Source organism: Oncorhynchus keta, chromosome 17, assembly GCF_023373465.1.
Source record: "Oncorhynchus keta strain PuntledgeMale-10-30-2019 chromosome 17, Oket_V2, whole genome shotgun sequence".
Taxonomy (NCBI): Eukaryota; Metazoa; Chordata; class Actinopteri; order Salmoniformes; family Salmonidae; genus Oncorhynchus; species Oncorhynchus keta.
In genome coordinates, this window is record NC_068437.1 from 55869923 (window position 1) to 55896902 (window position 26980).

The window sequence follows — 26980 nt, forward strand, 5'->3', positions numbered from 1 at the left end:
TTTTGTTATATTATAATTAAGTCTTATGATTTTATAGAGCAGTCTTGAGTGGTGGTAGGCAGCAACAGCAGGCTCGTCAGCATTCATTCAAACGTTACTCCGTTTGCCAGCAGCTCTTAAATTAATCGTTTCTGGATTTGACCATATTCATGACCAAAGGCTCGTATTTCTGTGTGTTTATTATATTATAATTTAGTATATGATTTTATATTTGATAGGGCAGTGACTGAGGGATGTTAGGCAGCAACAGCAGGCTCGTAAGCATTCATTCAAACAGCAGCTCTTAGCAATGCCTGAATCACAGCGCTGTTTATGACTTCAAGCCAATCAACTCCTGAGATTAGACTGGCAATACTAAAGTGCCTGTTAGAACATCCAATAGTCAAAGGTATATGAAATACAAATGGTATAGAGAGAAATAGTCCTATAATTCCTATAATAACTACAACCTAAAACCTCTTACCTGGGAATATTGACGACTCGAGTTAAAAGGAACCACCAACTTTCATATGTTCTCATGCTCTGAGGAACTGAAACCTTAGCTTTCTTACATGGCACATATATGTACATGGCACATATTTTTTTATTTCTGCGCAAGGATATTTAAACGTTAGCTTTTTTACATGGCACATACTGCACTTTTACTTTTCCGACACTATTTTTGCATTATTTAGACCAAATTGAACATGTTTCATTATTTATTTGAGACTAAATTGATTTTATTTATATATATATATATCTCTAGAGAGATATATCTCCCTGCCGATTAATCGGTATCACCTTTTTTTCAATAATCGGTATCAGCATTGAAAAATCCTAATCGGTTGACCTGTACTGTACAATATTTGCTCATTTATTATTTGAGATTCTTCAAGTTGGTTGTTGATCATTGCTAGACGGCCATTTTCCATGTCTTGACACAGATTTTCAAGTTAACTGTAACTAGGCCACTTGGAAACATTCACTGTCGTCTTGGTAAGCAACTCGAGTGTAGATTTGGCCTTGTGTTTTAGGTTATTGTCCTACATGAAAGGGGATTTGTCTGTCTGGGGAAAACAGATTGGACTTGTGATTTAGCTCGATTCCGTTTCTTGTTAGCTTCGCTGGTTAGATTTGTCCACCATCACAGTGTAGTGTGTTATTTTTTTTACATGGAGTTTCAATTGTTACTGATGACTCCATCACAAGTTTGTCTTGGCATGATGGTTTGAAAAGGGGGTGTCAGATGGTCCCTTTAGACATCAGCAGTCTCTGCCTAGCCGAGTTGAAAACATCGGCTATGTGCTTCTACACCTGCATTGCTTGCTGTTTAGTGTTTTAGGCAGGGTTTCTGTGCAGCACTTTGAGATATCAGCTGATGTACGAAGGGCTATATAAATACATTTGATTTGATTGATTTGATTCTTCTCAAATGTAGATGTCCACCATATTGTTTTGTACAATTTACATGTTTGTTAATGGTGTTTCTGAATGGTATTCTCAATTCCTCTCCCTACCCAGACAAAGCTCTGAAGGACAGCCTGAACCGAGTGCTGCTAAGTGGGTACTTTGACCAAGCCCAGTCTCACCAGAATGGAGTGTGTGAGGAGAGCGAGGAGCAGGCCGTCGCTCTAGTGGAGGAGACCGAGGAGAAGGCCGTAGTGGAGGAGACCGAGGAGAAGGCCGTAGTGGAGGAGACCGAGGAGAAGGCCGTCGACCCAGGTCAAAATCTTTGACGTTGGCGTTTAGAAATGTGCACTGAGTTATAAATTGACCAAAGTTATACATATTATGTTAGCTAAATGAGTCTCTTTCCTTGACCATCCTTACAAATGTGCACTTATTCCCTTTTTTTTTTATTTGTTATTTTTTAAATGACTAAGCAATACCAATGTTAGCGAAAGTACACTTTAGTTGGTTAATTTGTCATCGAGCTGGAAGCAATACAAAATGTAGTTAGCTTAAGTACACTTTAAAGTTAATTTGTAAGCGATACAAAATGTAGCTGTTAGCTTAAGTTTGTTGTAATTGTTGTTTTATTTTACCACCACAAATTTCCCAATTGGGACAATAAAGATGATTGATTGATTGGCTTTCGTCCTGCGTTCTGAAAGTTATTTTCTCTTTCCAGAGGGCGAAATAGTTGAAGAGTACATAGAGCCCATTGAGGTGGAAGCTACAGAGGTGAGAGAGAGGCTTTCCTACCCTGGGTCGTGTTGATTAGAGCTCCGTTTTGGCCAAACTTGAAACGATTAAATAATGGCCCAGCATTTTGTGACGGAAAACTAAAATTAGTGGTTCTTATTGGACAAATTGAATTCAGATGGTACCTCTCAAGTTCACTGATTTCGGGGCGATTTCTTCCGTTTAGTGCCTACTGAACACGACCCTTCTGTTTAAGTTCTTATGACTCGGCTGGTTTGTGACGGCGGCCATCTTGTTTCTGTCTTTCAGTTCGTTAACAGACAATTCATTCTAGACACCACATACAGCGACAAGGAGCAAGGAGATGAGTGGACCACTGAAACGGAGGTATTTATGCTGCTCGCCTGCTCCTGACGACCTCATCCTTCGTCCTCCATTTTGTATTGACTCTAATGTGTCCTCTTCACTGACAGTCCACTAGTTCTCTCCCTGCCATCACACAACACTGATGGGTATCTTTTTTTTTGTTTTGTTGATATAGAAACGTTTAATAAAAATTATATCTCTGGTCATTAACAGACAGCATCTGTTAAAGATCCATTGAACATGCTCCACACAAACCAGGTAGGTTGTAGACCGGGTCGGGGAGTAAGGGGTTACGAAACAACATCAGTTACATTACCAGCTAACATTAATCGGAGACATAAAAACAAATAAAAAAATTAATTACATCTAAAATGACTTTTTAAATTCATAAAGGATGTTTGCGAAAGTTGACACCTTTCTGTTTTCGAAATGACATTCAAATCTGCATTGGGGGTGAACGATTCTGACAAGCTAGGGGAAACTGATGACACCAAATACATTTGGATCGCGGGAAAATGGCAGGAATGGGCTTTTTGTCAACTACAGTCAACTACAGTACAGATATGTCTTCCAATGGTGCGACTGCTGTCGACATCTGAAGATGATTCAACTTGAATATACGGCTTGGATGTTAGGATGACCGCAGCAGGGATGTAAATTAGTCGCGTTTCGGTGGAATTCGCCGTTTTGAATCCAAAATAGGTGACCTACGTGATTCGTGTAGATCCGATGAAGTTTTTTTTGGTGGGGGGGTTAGATCACTACTGGCTGTAAGCGAACGAGTGATGCGCGTTTGGCGCACCCCTGGCTGCTGTATCCAACGCTCAGTCAGTCGTTTACATAACAGAATGCAACGCGGCACTCGACTGAAGAGACGACCAATTTACTAGTTGCAGCAGCACGTCCCCTGAACGATAACGAAGAGGTAACGTTAAGGTGAGAAGCCTGACCACGGAGACGGGGGGTGAGAAGGTAATGAAGTGTACTTCATGAGCTGTGACTGGGGAAAACTACTGGCACTTGGAAAGTTTGAGATAAGGGAGAAAGTGTGGTGGAAGAACAATTTAATTTTTCACACGCAAATAGCACTTTTCGTTATTGCACAAAGCATGCCATTCCACGAGAGCAGCATTTATTTTTCAACTCGAAGCAGTGAGCCCAATCAGTCCTCCATGACGACAAAATCACAATTGACAGATTAGACTAATGATTTCTTAGTTTGTGGGTTATGCTCAGGTCGAACAATGTTTTCCCTAATCTATTTCCAAGTCCAACTTTTGAAGCCCCACGAGTATTAAATTAAATGACTGAATCTGACAGACTTATTTTTATTTTTATATATATAAAGATATAGCCTAATGGCATTACATGTAGGAGAAAGCAATGAGTAGAAGTCAACATGACCAACACAAAGTAAAATGTAACATTGATTTATCCTGCAAAAAAAATTGTAATATTGTTTATCTTTTTTTAAGGGGAAAGTAATGTAAAAGTAAACTATTCCGATTACTTTAGTTTGGGTATAAAGTTTAACTGATTACAACTAATAGATTACATTTAGAAAGTAACCAACTCTGGTTGTAGAGCGCCAGTTTAGGGTTGCAACATTCTAAAAAAATTAAATAAAAACATTCCCATAATGCCCTTTAACATTTTTGTTTATTAACATTCTTGTTTATAGATCGGGAAAGTATCCGAAGATTTTCAACCCCAGGTCCTCCCGGGTTTCCATGACAACCACTGACCATACTTTCCCCCAATTTTTTTTTTTTTTTCAGGTGGTGAGTACCATCCTGCAACAGCCTGTACAGTCAGCCCCTCCCCCTATCACCACAGAGGCCCAATCCCTGAACAGGACCACGCCCCCAGGCACACCCCCTGCAGACCCGGTGGTCAGGAAGCAGGAGGTCCAGAACCTCTTGTCACAGATGCAGGGCCCTTACAACTTCATGCAGGTGAGGATTTAAACAACAACTCTATTTCAGACTGTTTTCCCGCAGTGCTAAAGCCCAGGCATTATCTCTGACTGGTGACAGATGCAGGGCCCTTACAACTCCATGCAGGTAAAGAAGCTGAGCTTCCTTCAAGACTTTTCAGATTGAGGACTTTCATGTCCTCGAGGCAATTTATTTTGCAGCAAAGGGCATACAGACTATCGCATATTAAACTGTAAAAGACAACTGGAAAAACTGATGTTTACTAAAAAACTGCAGGATAGTGAAAAGATCTTTTTAAAATTAGGGCTATGACAATATCACGATACTCGTTAGTGTCGTGGCAAGGAAACTGAACGTAAAGCAGATTTTAACTTTATGAAAAACAGCCTTTATGTTTCAATCAAACAACGTTATCGTCCAGACTGTATTTTAGGGACGAACGATATCGGTGAACATGTCGGAATCGGACGATATTAGCTAAAAAATGGCAGCATCTGCATCGGCCCGATGTGTAGGTTTAACACCGATGTGCAAAACCGATGTCAAAGTTGACGTACCTGTATAACGTAGGTAGATGACCTACATACCTGTATAACGTAGGTAGATGACCTACTACATACCTGTATAACGTAGGTAGATGACCTACATACCTGTATAACGTAGGTAGATGACCTACATACCTGTATAACGTAGGTAGATGACCTGCATACCTGTATACCGTAGGTAGATGACCTACATACCTGTATAACGTAGGTAGATGACCTACATACCTGTATACCGTAGGTAGATGACCTACATACCTGTATAACGTAGATGAAGATGACCTGGTATGACCTGTACCTGTAACGTAGGAAGATGACCTGCATACCTGTATAACGTAACGGTAGATGACCTACATACCTGTATAACGTAGGTAGATGACCTACATACCTGTATAACGTAGGTAGATGACCTACATACCTGTATACCGTAGGTAGATGACCTACATACCTGTATAACGTAGGTAGATGACCTGCATACCTGTATAACGTAGGTAGATGACCTACATACCTGTATACCGTAGGTAGATGACCTATATACCTGTATAACATAGGTAGATGACCTGCATACCTGTGTAACGTAGGTAGATGACCTACATACCTGTATACCGTAGGTAGATGACCTACATACCTGTATAACGTGACCTGCATACCTGAAGATGACCTGCATACCTGTATAACGTAGGAAGATGACCTACATACCTGTATAACGTAGGTAGATGACCTACATACCTGTATAACGTAGGTAGATGACCTGCATACCTGTATAACGTAGGTAGATGACCTGCATACCTGTATAACGTAGGTAGATGACCTGCATACCTGTATAACGTAGGAAGATGACGTGCCATACCTGTGTAACGTAGGTAGATGACCTACATACCTGTATAACGTAGGTAGATGACCTACATACCTGTATAACGTAGGAAGATGACCTGCATACCTGTGTAACGTAGGTAGATGACCTACATACCTGTGTAACGTAGGAAGATGACCTGCATACCTGTGTAACGTAGGTAGATGACCTACATACCTGTATAACGTAGGTAGATGACCTACATACCTGTATAACGTAGGTAGATGACCTACATACCTGTAACGGGTAGATGACCTGCATACCTGTATAACGTAGGTAGATGACCTACATACCTGTATAACGTAGGTAGATGACCTACATACCTGTATAACATAGGTAGATGACCTGCATACCTGTGTAACGTAGGTAGATGACCTACATACCTGTATACCGTAGGTAGATGACCTACATACCTGTATAACGTAGGTAGATGACCTGCATACCTGTATAACGTAGGTAGATGACCTATACCATACCTGTACCTGTATAACGTAGGTAGATGACCTGCATACCTGTATAACGTAGGTAGATGACCTATACCTGATAACGAGGTAGATGACCTGCATACCTGTATAACGTAGGTAGATGACCTGCATACCTGTATAACGTAGGTAGATGACCTGCATACCTGTATAACGTAGGAAGATGACGTGCCATACCTGTGTAACGTAGGTAGATGACCTACATACCTGTATAACGTAGGTAGATGACCTACATACCTGTATAACGTAGGAAGATGACCTGCATACCTGTGTAACGTAGGTAGATGACCTACCTGTATACCTGTGATGACCTGCATACCTGTATAACGGAAGATGACCTGCATACCTGTGTAATGACCTACATACCTGTATAACGTAGGTAGATGACCTGCATACCTGTAGGGTAGATGACCTGCATACCTGTATAACGTAGGAAGATGACCTGCATACCTGATGACCCTAGGTAGATGACCTATACCTGACCTGCATACCTGTGTAACGTAGGTAGATGACCTGCATACCTGTATAACGTAGGTAGATGACCTACATACCTGTATAACGTAGGTAGATGACCTGCATACCTGTATAACGTAGGTAGATGACCCTGTATAACATACCTGTATAACGTAGGTAGATGACCTGTATAACATGACCTGTACCTGTAAACGTAGGTAGATGACCTGCATACCTGTATAACGTAGGTAGATGACCTACATACCTGTATAACGTAGGTAGATGACCCTACATACCTGTATAACGTAGGTAGATGACCTGATACCTGTATAACGTAGGTAGATGACCTACATACCTGTATAACGTAGGTAGATGACCTGCATACCTGTATAACGTAGGTAGATGACCTGGGTAGATGACCTGCATACCTGTATAACGTAGGAAGATGACCTGCATACCTGTATAACGTAGGTAGATGACCTACATACCTGTATAACGTAGGTAGATGACCTGGCATACCTGTATAACGTAGATGACCTGCATACCTGTATAACGTAGGTAGATGACCTGCATACCTGTGTAACGTAGGTAGATGACCTACATACCTGTATAACGTAGGAAGATGACCTGCATACCTGTGTAACGTAGGTAGATGACCTACATACCTGTATAACGTAGGAAGATGACCTGCATACCTGTATAACGAGGTAGATGACCTACATACCTGTATAACGTACCTGTATAACGTAGGTAGATGACCTACATACCTGTATAACGTAGGTAGATGACCTACATACCTGTATAACGTAGGTAGATGACCTACATACCTGTGTAACGTAGGAAGATGACCTGCATACCTGTGTAACGTAGGTAGATGACCTACATACCTGTATAACGTAGGTAGATGACCTACATACCTGTATAACGTAGGAAGATGACCTGCATACCTGTATAACGTAGGTAGATGACCTACATACCTGTAACGTAGGTAGATGACCTGCATACCTGTATAACGTAGGAAGATGACCTGCATACCTGTATAACGTAGGTAGATGACCTGCATACCTGTATAACGTAGGAAGATGACCTGCATACCTGTATAACGTAGGTAGATGACCTGCATACCTGTATAACGTATACCTGTGTAACGTAGGTAGATGACCTACATACCTGTATAACGTAGGTAGATGACCTATACCTGTATACCTGTACCTAACGTAGGAAGATGACCTGCATACCTGTGTAACGTAGGTAGATGACCTACATACCTGTATAACGTAGGTAGATGACCTACATACCTGTATAACGTAGGTAAGATGACCTGCATACCTGTGTAACGTAGGTAGATGACCTACATACCTGTATAACGTAGGTAAGATGACCTACATACCTGTATAACGAGGTAGATGACCTGCATACCTGTATAAGAGATGACGTAGGGAAGATGACCTGCATACCTGTATAACGTAGGTAGATGACATACCTGTATAACATACCTGTATAACGTAGGAAGATGACCTGCATACCTGTATAACGTAGGAAGATGACCTGCATACCTGTATAACGTAGGAAGATGACCTGCATACCTGTGTAACGTAGGTAGATGACCTGCATACCTGTGTAACGTAGGTAGATGACCTACATACCTGTATAACGTAGGAAGATGACCTGCATACCTGTATAACGTAGGTAGATGACCTACATACCTGTAACGTAGGTAGATGACCTGCATACCTGTGTAACGTAGGTAGATGACCTGCATACCTGTGTAACGTAGGAAGATGACCTGCATACCTGTATAACGTAGGTAGATGACCTACATACCTGTAACGTAGGTAGATGACCTGCATACCTGTGTAACGTAGGTAGATGACCTACCTGTATACCTGGTGATAACGTAGGGTAGATGACCTACATACCTGTGTAACCTGCATACCTGTATAAACGGGTAGATGACCTGCATACCTGTGTAACGTGGTAGATGACCTACATACCTGTGCCTGCATACCTGTATAACGTAGGTGACCTGATGACCTACATACCTGTATAACGTAGGTAGATGACCTACATACCTGTGTAACGTAGGTAGATGACCTGCATACCTGTGTAGGAAGATGACCTGCATACCTGTGTAACGTAGGTAGATGACCTACATACCTGTGCCTATACCTGTGTGACCTGCATACCTGTGTAACGGGTAGATGACCTGCATACCTGTGCCCTGCATACCTGTGTAACGTGACCTGCATACCTGTGTAACGTAGATGACCTGCATACCTGTGTAACGTAGGAAGATGACCTGCATAGATGACCTGTACCTGTGTAATGACCTACGTAGGTAGATGACCTACATACCTGGTAGATGACGTGCCATGACCTGTATAACGTAGGTAGATGACGTGCCATACCTGTATAACGTAGGTAGATGACCTACATACCTGTGTAACGTAGGTAGATGACCTACATACCTGTATAACGTAGGTAGATGACGTGCCATACCTGTATAACGTAGGTAGATGACCTACATACCTGTGTAACGTACCTGGTAGATGACCTACATACCTGTGTAACGTAGATGACCTACATACCTGTAACGATGACCTACATACCTGTATAACGTAGGTAGATGACGTGCCATACCTGTGTAACGTAGGTAGATGACGTGCCATACCTGTATAACGTAGGTAGATGACGTGCCATACCTGTATAACGTAGGTAGATGACGTGCCATACCTGTATAACGTAGGTAGATGACGTGCCATACCTGTATAACGTAGGAAGATGACCTGCATACCTGTATAACGTAGGTAGATGACCTACATACCTGTAACGTAGGTAGATGACCTGCATACCTGTGTAACGTAGGTAGATGACGTGCCATACCTGTATAACGTAGGTAGATGACCTACATACCTGTGTAACGTAGGTAGATGACCTGCATACCTGTGTAACGTAGGTAGATGACGTGCCATACCTGTATAACGTAGGTAGATGACCTACATACCTGTGTAACGTAGGTAGATGACCTGCATACCTGTGTAACGTAGGTAGATGACGTGCCATACCTGTATAACGTAGGTAGATGACCTACATACCTGTGTAACGTAGGTAGATGACCTGCATACCTGTGTAACGTAGGTAGATGACGTGCCATACCTGTATAACGTAGGTAGATGACGTGCCTGCCTACAGTTCAAGTCAGAAGTTTACATACACCTTAGCCAAATACATTTAAACTCAGTTTTTCACAATTCCTGACATTTAATCTTGGTAAAAATGTCCTGTCTTACGTCAGTTAGGATCACCACTTTATTTAAAGAATGTGAAATGTCGGAATAATAGTAGAGAGAATGATTTATTTCAGCTTTTATTTCTTTCATCACATTCCCAGTGGGTCAGAAGTTTACATACACTTAATTAGTATTGGGTAGCATTGCCTTTAAATTGTTTAACTTGGGTCAAACGTTTCAGGTAGACCTTCCACAATCTTCCCACAAAAAGTTGGGTGAATGTTGGCCCATTCCTCATGACAGAGCTGGTGTAACTGAGTCAGGTCTCCTTGCTCGCACACGCTTTTTCAGTTCTGCCCACAAATGTTCTATAGGATTGAGGTCAGGGCTTTGATGACCTCTCCATTACCTTGACTTTGTGGTCCTTACCCTCTTAGTCATGAAAATACAATTGTCTTACATCGTTTAAAAGCTTAACTTCTTGTTCATCCAGCTGCTTTGTCAGATTTCAAAAAGGCTTTACGGCGAAAGCATACCATGCGATTATCTGAGGACAGCGTACAAAAGCATTAACCATTTTCCAAACAAGCAGAGGTGTCACGAAAGTCAGAAGTAGCGATAAAATAAATCACTTACCTTTTGAAGATCTTCCTCTGTTTGCAATCCCAAGGGTCCCAGCTACACATCAAATGGTTGTTTTGTTCAATAAGTCCTATATATGCCAAAAAAATCTGTTTAGTTGGCATGCTTGATTCAGTAATCCACCTGTTTCCTTCATTCAAAATGAATCCCAAACGTTACCAATTAACTTCGTCCAAACAAGTCAAACAACGTTTCTAAATCAATCCTCAGGTACCCTAATATGTAAATAAAAAATACAATTTAAGACGGAGAATAGTATGTTCCGGAGATAAATAAGGAAGTGCGCACCACAACACTACAGTCAAAATGGGAGCTGAATTCTAGCTCATTTATCAAAAACCAAGCCTGAATTTCTGTCTAAAGACTGACATCTTGTGGAAGTCCTAGGAACTGCAATCTGGGAGGTATTCCTTTTGATTTTCCCAATAACAAGGATTTTAATGGGCAGACAGCTCAAAAAAAATAAAAAATAAGAATGGATTCTCCTCGGGTTTTCACCTGCCATATCAGTACCGTTTTACTCACAGACATTATTTTAACACTTTTATAAACTTCAGTGTTTTCTATCCAATACTATGCATATCCTAGCTTCAGGCCCTGAGTAGTAACAAGCAGTTTACTTTGGGCACGTCAGTCATCCGAATACTGCCCCCGGCCCTCAAGAAGTTAAGCTATTTTGCCACAACTTTGGAAGTATGCTTGGGGTCATTGTCCATTTGGAAGACCCATTTACGACCAAGCTTTAACTTCCTGACTGATGTCTTAAGATGTTGCTTCAATATATCCACATCATTTTCCTCCCCCTTTTTCCTCCAAACATAACGATGGTCATTATGGGCAAACAGTTCTATTTTAGTTTCATCAGACCAGAGGACATTTCTCCAAAAAGTACGATCTTTGTCCCCATGTGCAGTTGCAAACCGTAGTCTGGCTTTTCTATGGCGGTTTTGGAGCAGTAGCTTCTTCCTTGCTGAGAGGCCTTTCAGGTCATGTTGATATAGGACTCGTTTTACTGTGGATATAGATAGTTTTGTACCTGTTTCCTCCTGCATCTTCACAAGGTCCTTTGCTGTTGTTCTGGGATTGATTTGCACGTTTTGCACAAAAGTACGTGCATCTCTAGGAGACAAAGTGCATCGCCTTCTTGAGCGGTAGGCCGGCTGCGTGGTCCCATGGTGTTTATACTTGCGTACTATTGTTTGTACAGATGAACGTGGTACCTTCAGGTGTTTGGAAATTGCTCCCAAGGATGAACCAGACTTATGGAGGTCTACAATTGTTTTTTCTGAGGTCTTGACTGATTTCTTTTGATATTCCCATGATGTCAAGCAAAGAGGCACAGAGTTTGAAGGTAGGCCTTGAAATACATCCACAGGTACACCTCCAATTGACTCAAATGATGTCAATTAGCCTATCAGAAGCTTCTAAAGCCATGACATCATTTTCTGGAATTTTTCAAGCTGTTTAAAGGCACAGTCAACTTGGTGTATGTAAACTTCTGACCCACTGGAATTGTGATACAGTGAGTTATAAATGAAATAATCTGTCTGTAAACAATTGTCGGGAAAAAAATACTTGCGTCATCCATAAAGTAGATGTTCTAAATAAACAAAAATAAACAACTTGCCAAAACTATAGTTAGTTAACAAGAAATTTGTGGAGTGGTTGAAAAACGAGTTTTAATGACTCCAACCTAAGTGTATGTAAACTAGTTTTAATGACTCCAACCTAAGTGTATGTAAACTTCCGACTTCAACTGTATATAGCGTAGGTAGATGCCGTAATGTCTAAGCTGACGTGCAGTTGAAGTCGGAAGTTTACATACACTTAGGTTGGAGTCATTAAAACACCTTTTCAGCATTGATATTTTGTATGGTAGAGTTGCGTCAATTCGATCAGTCTCATTTTTATTTATTTTGATACGTTAGATGGGACAATGTTAGCCTTCAACAATATTAGCCTTCAACAATGTTAGCCTTCAACAATGTTAGCCTTCAACAATGTTAGCCTGCTGAGCTAAACTCTAGGCTCTCCGTTAAGTGCTCAGCTGCTCTCTAGCAGGTCAACTGTGGTATAGATTATGGACGGGCACTTCTTTTCAAATATCTGAACAGTCAACATTTTTCTATTGACTCTTGACTAATTTAGAATGACTCAAATGCACATGGCAGAGGTAGACATCGGTTTGGCTAACAACACCAGCAAAAGATGTGGTTTTCGCCATGATAGAACGGATTCTGTTTTGCATTGAACTGTGTCGGTTATTGTGGAAATTCTGTTAGGTGAACGCCTGTAATTGGTATTTGTAGTGGTGGAAAATAGCACGCCGACTTCAGGGCATTCTGGTGGGCTAAATGTCCTGCAGTAGCTCAACGCAGTTATGAAAAACTACATTCAAAAGTTTTTGTTTTATTCAATTTGAGAATTTCAAATGTCATGGTATATCCTTGTAGGTTAAAATGTCACCAAGGATAATTTAGACATAAACTGCCTTTTTAACAAAGGGGGGGGAAAATGTCTCAAGAAATCAATACAAATGTCCATTCCAATATCCAGATATTCGATTTAATCGTGCCCATCCCAAGTACACATAAGAAGCATTGTGCTCCTAGCTGGTTGACTGGTTCAGATATAGAGCGTTGGGCTCCTAGCTGGTTGACTGGTTCAGATATAGAGCGCTGGGCTCCTAGCTGGTTGACTGGTTCAGATATAGAGCGTTGGGCTCCTAGCTGGTTGACTGGTTCAGATATAGAGCGTTGGGCTCCTAGCTGGTTGACTGGTTCAGATATAGAGCGTTGGGCTCCTAGCTGGTTGACTGGTTCAGATATAGAGCGTTGGGCTCCTAGCTGGTTGACTGTGGGACAGATATAGAGCGTTGGGCTCCTAGCTGGTTGACTGGTTCAGATATAGAGTGTTGGGCTCCTAGCTGGTTGACTGGTTCAGATATAGAGCGTTGGGCTCCTAGCTGGTTGACTGGTTCAGATATAGAGCGTTGGGCTCCTAGCTGGTTGACTGGTACAGATATAGAGCGTTGGGCTCCTAGCTGGTTGACTATGGGACAGATATAGAGCGTTGGGCTCCTCGCTGTTTGACTGGTTCAGATATAGAGCGTTGGACTCCTAGCTAGTTGACTGTGGTACAGATATAGAGCGTTGGACTCCTAGCTAGTTGACTATGGGACAGATATAGAGCGTTGGGCTCCTAGCTAGTTGACTGTGGTACAGATATAGAGCGTTGGGCTCCTAGCTAGTCGACTGTGGTACAGATATAGAGCGTTGGACTCCTAGCTAGTTGACTGTGGTACAGATATAGAGCGTTGGGCTCCTAGCTGGTTGACTGTGGTTTCTCTATTTGGACCTTGGACATGATGATTAAGGAAGCATTTTTGATATTCAGCCATAACTGTTTTATGCTTCCTGCCTCAGGACTCAATGCTGGAGTTTGATGGGCAGCCCATCGACCCAGCCATCGTATCGGCCCAGCCCATCGACCCGGCCATCGTATCGGCCCAGCCCATCGACCCTGCCATCGTATCGGCCCAGCTCATCGACCCTGCCATCGTATCGGCCCAGCTCATCGACCCGGCCATCGTATCGGCCCAGCCCATCGACCCAGCCATCGTATCGGCCCAGCCCATCGACCCAGCCATCTTATCGGCCCAGCTCATCGACCCAGCCATCGTATCGGCCCAGCCCATTGACCCGGCCATCGTTTCGGCCCAGCCCATCGACCCGGCCATCGTATCAGCCCAGCCCATGAAGCTTCCAACACAGAACATAGACCTGCCTCAGATGGGCTGTCCCCCAGCCCACCCAGAATCCTGCTTCTCACCACACACTGTTTCTGTACAGCCTGAGGCCACACAAGTGAGTTTACAGAGGGGTTTTACCACAGCATGACAGCAGGTTGTCCTTTCCAAAAGCACCATAACATCATCATCCCACCTGTCCAGATACGATCCTCTGTTTCTCCTACTGCGACCTTGTTTATTACTTGATATCTGTCTGTAACTCTATTGTCGACCACTCGCTTGTGCCGATTAATCCGTTTTCCCTTTTAGGGATTGTTGGAAAGTACTACTGTCTGAGGTGTGGTAGAAGTGTGATGTCTCAGTCCTCTGTTCTCCCTAGGTCCCCATGGTGTCCCCCACGCCCGAGGTCTACTCCACGCCGCCTCCCATGTTCCACTCGTCACACGCGGCAGAATCCCGACCGCAGACCGAGTCCATCGACACCATCCAGGTAAATAAAGGAAGTCCTGGAGTATTGTGAGACTGCAGCCACCCAAAAGCCATAGGCTGTTCTCTTTGCTTCTGCACAGCAAGTGGTACCGGTGCATCGAGCACCAACAGGCTCCTGAACAGTGGAAATACACGCTTCAGCCCAGCTTAAACAAGAAAAAGGGGGATCGGGTGCTTGACTGAGGGACTTGAAAATCCCAAAATCATTCCTTAACCCCAGGAGAATTCAACTGGTGACTGTCATTCCTTACCCCCAGGAGAATTCAACTGGTGACTGTCATTCCTTACCCCCAGGAGAATTCAACTGGTGACTGTCATTACTTACCCCCAGGAGAATTCAACTGGTGACTGTCATTCCTTACCCCCAGGAGAATTCAACTGGTGACTGTCATTCCTTACCCCCAGGAGAATTCAACTGGTGACTGTCATTCCTTACCCCCAGGAGAATTCAACTGGTGACTGTCATTCCTTACCCCCAGGAGAATTCAACTGGTGACTGTCATTCCTTACCCCCAGGAGAATTTAACTGGTGACTGTCATTCCTTACCCCCAGGAGAATTCAACTGGTGACTGTCATTCCTTACCCCCAGGAGAATTCAACTGGTGACTGTCATTCCTTACCCCCAGGAGAATTCAACTGGTGACTGTCATTCCTTACCCCCAGGAGAATTCAACTGGTGACTGTCAATGTTGTTCTCGGACCATAATATATTTCAAAACTCGAGCTTTGATGACAGAATAGATCATTTGTATCACTTGCGAGGCATAGCTGAGCATAAATTGAAATAATTCGCTTTTTAACATTTTTTACTGGACTGATAGTACCTGATGTTCAGTCACGTTGGCAGAAGACCGCAGCAGAGGGCCTCTCACGGTCCTCTTTCCTCTGGTGAGACTGGGGTGGCGTCATTCCTCCAAACAGTTGCAAAACATTTTGCAACTAAAACAAGCGTTTCTATTGGACAAGTTCGGGTAGGTCCCTCTCTGTTTCATTCCATTTAAGAAACCTTTTGCAACAGAATCGGTGGAATGAACACACATATGACCAGAGAGGGGGGGGACAGTCTTCCAACTGATGGCGACACTCCAGGCGCATTGCATTATTTTTGCTTCTGGGCTTCTGAATCAAGTGCACCCGCCTCTCGCCCAACAGGGCTTCTGAATCAAGTGCATCCGCCTCTCGCCGACAGGGCTTCTGAATCAAGTGCACCCGCCTCTCGACCGACAGGGCTTCTGAATCAAGTGCACCCGCCTCTCGCCCGACAGGGCTTCTGAATCAAGTGCACCCGCCTCTCGCCGACAGGGCTTCTGAATCAAGTGCACCCGCCTCTCGCCGACAGGGCTTCTGAATCAAGTGCACCCGCCTCTCGCCGACAGGGCTTCTGAATCAAGTGCACCCACTTCCAACCGACAGGGCTTCTGAATAAAACCCGCCTCTCCGACAGGGCTTCTGAATCATGCACCCGCCTCTGGACAGGGCTTCTGAATCACTTGGTGACCCGCCTAGGAAGGGCTTCTGAATCAAGTGCACCCGTCTTATCGCCGACAGGGCTTCTGAATCAAGTGACCACTGGTCCCGACAGGGCTTGAATCAGTAGGGACCCGCCTCTTTAGAGGGGCTTGGGATGAATCATAGGAGCCCGCCTCCCGACAGGGCTTGTGAAATAGTGCACCCGCCTTGCCGACAGGGCTTGTGAATCAAGTGCACCCGCCTCTCGACCGACGGGGCTTGTGAATCAAGTGCACCCGCCTCTCGACCAACGGGGCTTGTGAATCAAGTGCACCCACCTCTCGCCGACGGGGCTTGTGAATCAAGTGCACCCGCCTCTCGCCGACGGGACTTGTGAATCAAGTGCACCCGCCTCTCGCCGACAGGGCTTGTGAATCAAGTGCACCCACTTCCAACAGCGTGAGACTAATAAAACCAAAAAATAGGAGCGAAATCCTTTCGTTGGCTTTTCTACAGAAACACTTGGTGATCTGCTAGGAATGCCTTGAAGATCGACTAGTCTTATTGCGATCAACCGGTTGGTGACCACTGGTCTAAGGAATTGACCAGTAGGGATATTGCATTTTTAGAGGTTTGGGATGTTTACCATCATAGGAGCGTGTTCCTACAGAGAAGTTTGCGAGAAATAGTCGTTTGAAGCGTATCACCGTACCTTAAAAAAAAAATATATATATATATAACATCGGCACCGATGTTGAGCGATTAGGCCTGGCTCTGTCAGCGTTCCAATTGATTCCCAAAGGTGTTCGATGGGGTTGAGGTCAGGGCTCTGTGCAGGCCAGTCAAGTTCTTCCACATATGGGATTCCATGGCTGCTCGGCCATGGAAACCTGTTTCATGAAGCTCCCGACGAACAGTTCTTGTGCTGACGTTTCTTCCAGAGGCAGTTTGGAACTCGTTAGTGAGTGTTGCAACCAAGGACACGATTTTTACTGAGCTCTAAAATAAGCCATTCTGCGAACCAGGCCTAATCGCCCAACATCAGTGCCCAACCACACTAATGCTCTTCTGGCTGAATTGAGGCAAGTCCCCGCAGCAATGTTCCAACATCTAGTGGAAAGCCTTCCCAGAAGAGTGGAGGCTGTTATAGCAGCAATGTTCCAACATCTAGTGGAAAGCCTTCCCAGAAGAGTGGAGGCTGTTATAGCAGCAATGTTCCTACATCTAGTGGAAAGCCTTCCCAGAAGAGTGGAGGCTGTTATAGCAGCAATGTTCCTACATCTAGTGGAAAGCCTTCCCAGAAGAGTGGAGGCTGTTATAGCAGCAATGTTCCAACATCTAGTGGAAAGCCTTCCCAGCAGAGTGGAGGCTGTTATAGCAGCAATGTTCCTACATCTAGTGGAAAGCCTTCCCAGAAGAGTGGAGGCTGTTATAGCAGCAATGTTCCTACATCTAGTGGAAAGCCTTCCCAGAAGAGTGGAGGCTGTTATAGCAGCAATGTTCCTACATCTAGTGGAAAGCCTTCCCAGAAGAGTGGAGGCTGTTATAGCAGCAATGTTCCAACATCTAGTGGAAAGCCTTCCCAGAAGAGTGGAGGCTGTTATAGCAGCAATGTTCCTACATCTAGTGGAAAGCCTTCCCAGAAGAGTGGAGGCTGTTATAGCAGCAATGTTCCAACATCTAGTGGAAAGCCTTCCCAGCAGAGAGGAGGCTGTTATAGCAGCAATGTACCAACATCTAGTGGAAAGCCTTCCCAGAAGAGTGGAGGCTGTTATAGCAGCAATGTACCAACATCTAGTGGAAAGCCTTCCCAGAAGAGTGGAGGCTGTTATAGCAGCAATATACCAACATCTAGTGGAAAGCCTTCCCAGCAGAGCGGAGGCTGTTATAGCAGCAATGTTCCAACATCTAGTGGAAAGCCTTCCCAGAAGAGTGGAGGCTGTTATAGCAGCAATGTACCAACATCTAGTGGAAAGCCTTCCCAGAAGAGTGGAGGCTGTTATAGCAGCAATATACCAACATCTAGTGGAAAGCCTTCCCAGCAGAGCGGAGGCTGTTATAGCAGCAATGTTCCAACATCTAGTGGAAAGCCTTCCCAGCAGAGTGGAGGCTGTTATAGCAGCAATGTTCCTACATCTAGTGGAAAGCCTTCCCAGCAGAGCGGAGGCTGTTATAGCAGCAATGTTCCAACATCTAGTGGAAATCCTTCCCAGCAGAGCGGAGGCTGTTATAGCAGCGAGGGGGGGCCAACTCCATATTAACACCCATGATTATGGAGTGACATGTTCGACGGGCAGGCGTCCACACACAGTTGGTCGCGTAGTTTCGCTAGGTGGGGACAACCACCATCTCTCCCTGGTGACATACATGTTAAAGCCATTATTCCTTCCCATCCAGGTGTCCCTGTCGTCAGAGCAGCCCCCTGCCTCCTCCTCTCAGACCCAGGTCTTCCAGTCTGTCAACGGCCCCAAACCCCCACGCAGCTCCGGCATCAATGTCAACGCAGCACCATTCAGGTCCATGCAGACAGTAAGGTCACACACTTTTGGATACTTGGAGACACACACACACAAAATGGCTCAAATGTCATCTTTTCTGAGACCAGGAAGCTACTTTTTTTATTACTATTTTGGGGAGGGGGGATTTTACACCCAAAACCATTCTGTGATATTAGGAAAAGAAGCTTGGTCTGACACCCTATGTTAACGTTACTGAACTAAGAGAAGAACATTGGTTTGATTTGAGCCATACCACTGAGGCTGAGCTTCCCGCCATCCAGGACCTACAGTTGAAGTCAGAAGTTTACATACACCTAGGTTGGAGTCATTAAAACTCGTTTTTCAACCACTCCACAAATCTATTGTTAACAAACTATAGGTTTGGCAAGTCGGTTAAGAGATCTACTTTGTGCATGACACAAGTAATTTTTCCAACAATTGTTTACAGGCAGATTATTTCACTTATAATTCACTGTATCACAATTCCACTGGGTCAGAATTTTTACATACAGTAATTTGACTGTGCCTTTAAACAGCTTGGAAAATTCCAGAAAATGATGTCATGGCTTTAGATGCTTCTGATAGGCTCATTGACATCATTTGAGTCAATTGGAGGTGTACCTGTGGATGTATTTCCAGGCCTACCTTCAAACTCAGTGCCTCTTTGCTTGACATGGGAAAATAAAAAGAAATCAGCCAAGACCTCAGAAATAAAATTGTGGACCTCCACAAGTCTGGTTCATCCTTCGGAGCAATTTCCAAATGCCTGAAGGTACCACATTCATCTGTACAAACAATAGTACGCAAGTATAAACACCATGAGACCACGCAGCCGTCATACCGCTCAGGAAGGAGACGCAGTCTCCTAGAGATGAACGTACTTTGGTGCGAAATGTGCGAATCAATGCCAGAACAACTGCAAAGGACCTTGTGAAGATGCTGGAGGAAACAGGTACTATATTGATATAACCTGAAAGGCTGCTCAGCAAGGAAGAAGCCACTGCTCCAAAACCGCCATTAAAAAAAGCCAGACTACGGTTTGCAACTGCACATGGGGACAAAGATCATACTTTTTGGAGAAATGTCCTCTGGTCTGATAAAACAAAAATAGAACTGTTTGGCCATAATGACCATCGTTATGTTTGGAGGGAAAAGGGGGAGACTTGCAAGCCGAAGAACAACATCCCAACCGTGAAGCACGGGGGTGGCAGCATCATGTTGTGGGGTTGGCAGCATCATGTTGTGGGGGTGGCAGCATCATGTTGTGGGGGTGGCAGCATCATGTTGTGGGGGTGGCAGCATGTTGTGGGGGTGGCAGCATCATGTTGTGGGGGTGGCAGCATCATGTTGTGGGGGGTGCTTTGCTGCAGGAGGGACCGGTGCACTTCACAAAATAGATGGCTTCATGAGGAAGGAAATGTATGTGGATATATTGAAGCAACATCTCAAGACATCAGCCAGGAAGTTAAAGCTTGGTTGCAAATAGGTCTTCCAAATGGACAATGACCCCAAGCATACTTCCAAAGTTGTGGCAAAATAGTTTTAAGGACAACAAAGTCCAGGTATTGGAGTGGCCATCACAAAGCCCTGACCTCACACTTATAGAAAATGTGTGGGCAGAACTGAAAAAGCTTGTGTGAGCAAGGAGGCCTACAAACCTGACTCAGTTACACCATCTGTCATGGGTGAATTTTGGCCCATTCCTCAACTTATTGTGGGAAGCTTGTGGAAGGCTACCCGAAACGTTTGACCCAAGTTAAGCGATGCTACCAAATGCACTCAATTAGTATCTAAACTTCTGACCCATTGGGAATGTGATGAAAGATATAAAAGCTGAAATAAATCATTCTCTCTAGTATTATTCTGACATTTTCACCTTCTTAGTAACACCACTTTTATTTAACTGACCTAAGACAGGGATTTCTTTACTAGGATTAAATGTCAGGAATTGTGAAACTGAGTTGAAATGTATTTGGCTAAGGTGTATGTAAACTTCAGACATCAACTGTGCATAATGTCAGAGGAAAGCCCATAAATATGACTCCAGTCTCCCAAGTCATAGACTGTTCTCTCTGCTGCTACTACTACTGCTGCAAGCGGTTCCAAGTCGAGGACCAAGAGGCTCCTTTTAATTAACAGCTTCTACCACCAAACCATGAGACTGCTGAACAATTCATCAAATGGCCACCTGGACATTACAATTTGCTTTATCTTGGCCAGGTCGCAGTTGCAAATGAGAACTTGTTCTCAACTAGCTTACCGGGTTAAATAAAGGTAAAATAAAATTTTAAATAAGCATTGACCCCCCCTCCATTTTTATTTTGTTTATTTATTTTTATTTTGTACAGCACACTGACTAGGTACCGGTGCCCCCTGTATATAGCCTCATTATTGTTATTTTGTTTTTATTTTTTAAACTTTTAGTTTATTTGGTCAATATTTTCTTAACCAACAGCGCAGTTCAAGAAGAGTTAAGGGCTTGTAAGTACGAATTTCACGGCGTACTTGTATTCGGCGCATGTGACAAAGTTTGATTTGACGAGCTACACTTGGACAAGGTTGAGTAGCAACAGATTACATTCCTTAGTTTGTGGCAGGGATTGGCCTGTGACTAACTCTGACCTTTTCTCAGTCTTTTTCAGGAAGTACCTATTGTTCATGGTTGAACCACAGTACTCTCACCAGGCTGCCTTATTCCCCTCAGGTATTCAACCTCAACGCCCCTGTCCCGCCAGCCAATGAGACGGAAGCCTTGACCCAGGCCAGCCAATACCAGAACAGCTACAGCCAACAGGGCTTCAGCAGCCAATCACAGCAGACGGATATGCAGACAGAACAGCTGCAGTCTGGTGAGCTAGCAGGGTTAGAGCAGTTTTTGGCTCTTTTCCCACTTCTGAGCCAAACCGAGTGGAGCCATACACCATCCTGGAAGGACACGTTGAACAACGATATTTCATGACTGGTCTTAAAATTGCCATTTTACATAAACATTTATTTTTTTCCTGTAGTGGTTAGTGCCTTCCACTCCCAGGACCTATCCCTGCCCAGCCAGGACTTGTCCCAGAGGCAGCAGCTCAGCCAGCAGGGTACAGGGTTTGGCCCTGGGGCCAGTCACCAGGCTTTCTACAACAGCCGAGGCATGACCCGCGGAGGGCCACGTAATGCCAACGGCTACAGAGGTCCAGTATCGGTCCTCTACAGTCACTGTTAACTACTGCAGGGCCACACAGCATTTATTTTTAGATTTTACCTTTTATTTAACTTGGCAAGTCAGTTAAGAACAAATTCTTATTTACAATGACGGCCTAGGAACAGTGGGTTAACTGCCTGTTCAGGGGCAGAACGACAGATTTGTACCTTGTCAGCTCGGGGATTTGAACTTGCAACCTTCCGGTTACTAGTCCAATGCTCTAACCACTAGGTTACCCTGCCGCCCAGCATCTTCAATATACTACAGCTTTCTGTTCGCTTTTGGAGTTGATGATATTGTGTTTGAGAAGTGAGACTTTTTAAAATATACATGTGTATATATATATATTTTTTTTTTTTAAATGGCAGTGGATCTAACTTGAGTTTACCGATCCATTCCAGGGTGTGACAGTTACCAGTCTGCCTTCACCAACACTCCTAACTCTGGATACCAACAGGCCCAGTTCAACACACCTCGGGACTACTCCAACGGGGGCAACTACCAACGGGGGGTAAATCACTTTTGACCTTATCACTCACACAGGTTTGGGATGGATGTTGAGCTAACATGCTCAGGACCAGTTTCCCGGACACGGATTAAGCTCTGGACTAAAAATCACTTTCAATTGGGGGAGCTTCTTTTTTTTTTTTTTTTTTTTTTTGTAGTCCAAGACTAGACTTAATCTGTGTCTAGGAAGTTGGCCCTCGAAGTTGTCCTTCCCTTTGCCATAAGGGATCTTGAATGGTCGCAAATGTTCTGTTTGGCATCTATAAGAGCAGGGAGTGGCAGGTTGCCTAGCGGTTACGAGCGGTGGGCCGGTATCCCAGAGCGGACTGGTTTTGTGTTCCTTCTCCTTGCCATTCTACTGAATAGTCTCATTGTATTTGTTAGGAATCTATAAAGGACTACTCTCTCTAAGAACTGTCAATAATGTTTTTGTCCCTCTTCCCCCACCACTTCAGGACGGTTATAATCAGGTAGACCGTGAAATGCTGAATCAGAACTACAAACGTGGTGCGGGTCAGGGACCCAGAGGTGTGTCTCGAGGAGGCAATGCCCAGGCCATCAGGTCCTGATCGGGCCTGTTTGACTGACTCCGACTGCTGGTTCCAACTCACTCCTTGTCCTCTTGGCCCTAACATTTCAATGTTTTCAGATCGAAGGGATCACACGCACCGTACTGAATGTTGATCTGCTGTTTGTTCAGCGACCACCTGAGCGCTGGTGGACATGTGACATTTTCGCGTGACTCTACGTGTAAAATCTGTTTGCAGTCAGCACTCTGAACAGAGGTGTTAAGTACTCTCAGCTGGAAAAAGCTACTGGTCTGTGAGCCTTAAAACGTCTGGAGATGTAAAACCGGTGTAGTGGTAGACTGATTTAGGTCTCTTTTTTTGTTGTTGTCCTGAGTGGGACAACGATGCAACAATCGCATGTGGAGTTTCCACCATATTGCGTCTTACAGATCTGTAAAAAAAAAAACAAATGTAAGGGTCTAAGGTGGTGGTGGGGGGTGGTGGTGTAAGGAGCGAATTGGGACAGGTTTTGACTGAGCGACAACATGCCACACTTATTCAAGATATCCAGAATGCAGTTTGCACCCACCTCACTTTTTATTTGTCATGTGGTCCTCATTAGATTAAAAAACAATAATAATAATTAAAATCCTGACTTTTGGATCAGTCATGCCTGCTTTGACATTTAAATGAAAAAAATATTTGTTTTAAAAGGAGTCTGAATATACAAGCCAAGCTGTAAATCCGACAAATGGTTTTAAGCATTCCCTGTTTTGAAACAAATATTCCTGTAAACTTGAAAGTTTTCATTTTTATGAAATAACACACACACACTCTGTCACTGCTGGTCCGAGCCCCCAGGAGTACTTCTCTGTTCTCTTGCCCAGTCCCCCCTCCCACATAATGTGATTCTGGGTTCTAAAAAAAGTATTTTGTTTTTAATTGTTTTTTAAAGAATCTCTCAATTCCTCAGTTTGTAAATTGATGTTGCATCGAAGGGTTTCAATAAAGATGATGTTGCTTTATCCTTGATTTGTGGTCGTTGCGTCCAGTGTCGTCTATTGCTGAGTGATTCGGGAGCAGCAAGGATCGAACAAGATGGTTTCCTTGTTGAATTGTCTTCTCCATAGAAAAGTGATCGCAGCAGATGGATGACTTGGAGTTAAACAGGAGATGTCTTTATGGAGAGTGTGGATTACTAGAACATGTTTCCAATACACACAATTTGACGATCATTACAAATTCTGGTGTGTGTGTATATATATTTCACATTGATGTTGGGTGACGTGTGTGATATATACTGCTCAAAAAAAATTAAGGGAACACTTAAACAACACAATGTAACTCCAAGTCAATCACACTTCTGTGAAATCAAACTCTACTTAGGAAGCAACACTGATTGACAATAAATTGCACATGCTGTTGTGCAAATGGATTAGACAACAGGTGGAAATTATAGGCAATTAGCAAGACGCCCCCAATAAAGGTAGTAGTTCTGCAGGTGGTGACCACAGACCACTTCTCAGTTCCTATGCGTCCTGGCTGATGTTTTGGTCACTTTTGAATGCTGGCGGTGCTTTCACTCTAGTGGTGGCATGAGACGGAGTCTACAACCCACACAAGTGGCTCAGGTAGTGCAGCTCATCCAGGATGGCACATCAAGGCTTGCTGTGTCTGTCAGCGTAGTGTTCAGAGCATGGAGGTGCTACTAGAAGACAGGCCAGTACATCAGGAGGCCAACAACCCAGCAGCAGGACCGCTACCTCCGCCTTTGTGCAAGGAGGAGCACTCCAAGAGCCCTGCAAAATGACTTCCAGCAGGCCACAAATGTGCATGTCTGCTCAAACGGTCAGAAACAGACTCCATGAGGGTGGTATGAGAGCCCAACGTCCACAGATGGGGGTTGTGCTTACAGCCCAACACCGTGCAGGACGTTTTGGCATTTGCCAGAGAACACCAAGATTGGCAAATTCGCCACTGGCGCCCTGTGCTCTTCACAGATGAAAGCAGGTTCACACTGAGCACACGTGAGAGACGTGACAGAGTCTGGAGACGCCGTGGAGAACGTTCTGCTGCCTGCAACATCCTCCAGCATGACCGGTTTCGCGGTGGGTCAGTCATGGTGTGGGGTGGCATTTCTTTGGGGGGCTGCACATCCCTCTATGTGCTCGCCAGAGGTAGCCTGACTGCCATTAGGTACTGAGATGAGATCCTCAGACCCCTCGTGAGACCATATGCTGGTGCGATTGGCCCCGGGTTCCTCCTAATGCAAGACCATGTTAGACTTCATGTGGCTAGAGTGTGTCAGCAGGCATTGATGCTATGGACTGGCCCGCCCTTTCCCCAGACCTAGACATGTCTCGCTCCATCCACCAACGCCACGTTGCACCAGACTGTCCAGGAGTTGGCGGATGCTTTAGTCCAGGTCTGGGAGGAGATCCCTCAGGAGACCATCCGCCATCTCATCAGGATGCCCAGGCGTTGTAGGGCGGTCATACAGGCACGTGGAGGTGACGCACACTACTGAGCCTCATTTTGACTTGTTTTAAGGACATTACAAAGTTGGATCAGCCTGTAGTGTGGTTTTCCACTTTAATTTTGAGTGTGACTCCAAATCCAGACCTCCATGGGTTGATACATTTGATTTCCATTGATAATTTGTGTGATTTTGTTGTCAGCACATTCAACTATGTAAAGAAAAAGGTATTTAATAAGAATATTTAATTCATTCAGATCTAGGATGTGTTATTTTAGTGTTCCCTTTATTTTTTTGAGCAGTGGGGCAAAAAGTATTTAGTCAGCCACCAATTGTGCAAGTTCTCCCACTTAAAGATGAGAGGCCTGTCATATTCATTATAGGTACACGTCAACTATGACAGACAAAATTAGAAGAAAAAAAATCCAGAAAATCACATTGTAGGATTTTTAATGAATTTATTTGCAAATTATGGTGGAAAATAAATTACACCAGTCTAATCTCAAGAGTTGATAGGCTTGAAGTCAAACCGCGCTGTGCTTCAAGCATTGCGAAGAGCTGCTGGAAAACTTGCTGCCAACCATCGCTCAGTCAGACTGCTCTATCAAATATAAAATCATAGACTTAATTATAACATAACACACAGAAATACGAGCCTTTTGTCATTAATATGGTCGAATCCGGAAACTATCATTTCGAAAACAAAACGTTTATTCTTTCAGTGAAATACGGAACCGTTCCATATTTTATCTAACGGGTGGCAACCCTAAGTCTAAATATTGGCTGTTACATTGCACAACCTTCAATGTTATGTTATTATGTAAAATTCTGGCAAATTCTATATACTTCTGTGTATTGATTTTAAGAAAGGCATGGTACTGGTTAGGTACAGTCGTGCAACGATTGTGATTTTTTCGCAAATGCGCTTTTGTTAAATCATTCCCCAGTTGGATGTCTTTGTTAGGAAGAAATAGTCTTCACACAGTTCACAACGAGCCAGGCGTCCCAAACTGCTGCATATACCCTGACTCTGTTGCAAGAGAAGTGACACATTTTAGGTTAAATCCATGTATTCAACGCGGAGTCCATGGGGTTTACTTTTTGCTGCAGTGGGCTAAATCAGGGTCACACTGTGTTCCTTGGTAGTCATAAATAAATATACTTAGAAACCAAAGTATACACCTCACACACATGGTTATGGGCTTAAAAAAAGACACCTGTATCATGTCAGATTTTAAATGTATTAAATTTTGAGTGCGTTTGTAAATTCACTCTGGCTCTCTACTCGGATTTCAGAGCGCAGAATAGCTGATGAGGCCGGTTTCAGAAAACGTCGGCACAAAAAAAAAGCGTAATTAAAAATTGCTGCCAGCAGCACAGTTACAAACGCCCTGGATAACATGAAAACAGCCTAACTAGCTCTGCTAGGGCGAGTAAAATGGTCAGTGAGGTTCTCTCATTTGTGTCTGGAAATAGCGAGT

General features: G+C 43.9%; 1 protein-coding gene and 1 long non-coding RNA gene across 4 annotated transcripts in view; one reads left to right on the forward strand and one right to left on the reverse strand.

The window, feature by feature from the left end:
- LOC118374171 (caprin-1-like) overlaps positions 1-24055 on the forward strand; it is a 56881-nt gene extending 32826 nt beyond the window's left edge. For all 3 annotated transcript variants that reach the window (XM_052466653.1, XM_052466651.1, XM_052466652.1), the window contains exons 7-17: positions 1501-1701; positions 2111-2163; positions 2434-2511; positions 4269-4445; positions 14055-14495; positions 14760-14870; positions 18717-18848; positions 21522-21666; positions 21826-21996; positions 22409-22518; positions 22970-24055. In XM_052466653.1, coding sequence (XP_052322613.1) covers positions 1501-1701; positions 2111-2163; positions 2434-2511; positions 4269-4445; positions 14055-14495; positions 14760-14870; positions 18717-18848; positions 21522-21666; positions 21826-21996; positions 22409-22518; positions 22970-23083 — 1733 coding nt within the window. In that variant the 3' untranslated portion in view covers positions 23084-24055. The remainder of the gene's footprint in view (positions 1-1500; positions 1702-2110; positions 2164-2433; positions 2512-4268; positions 4446-14054; positions 14496-14759; positions 14871-18716; positions 18849-21521; positions 21667-21825; positions 21997-22408; positions 22519-22969) is intronic.
- Positions 16020-18710, reverse strand: LOC127908390 (uncharacterized). The gene is made up of 3 exons (XR_008067080.1): positions 18051-18710; positions 16658-17537; positions 16020-16233 (listed from the first exon to the last, which is right to left on the reverse strand). It is a non-coding gene; the product is annotated as an uncharacterized LOC127908390 (long non-coding RNA).
- Positions 24056-26980: the final 2925 nt, after the last annotated feature.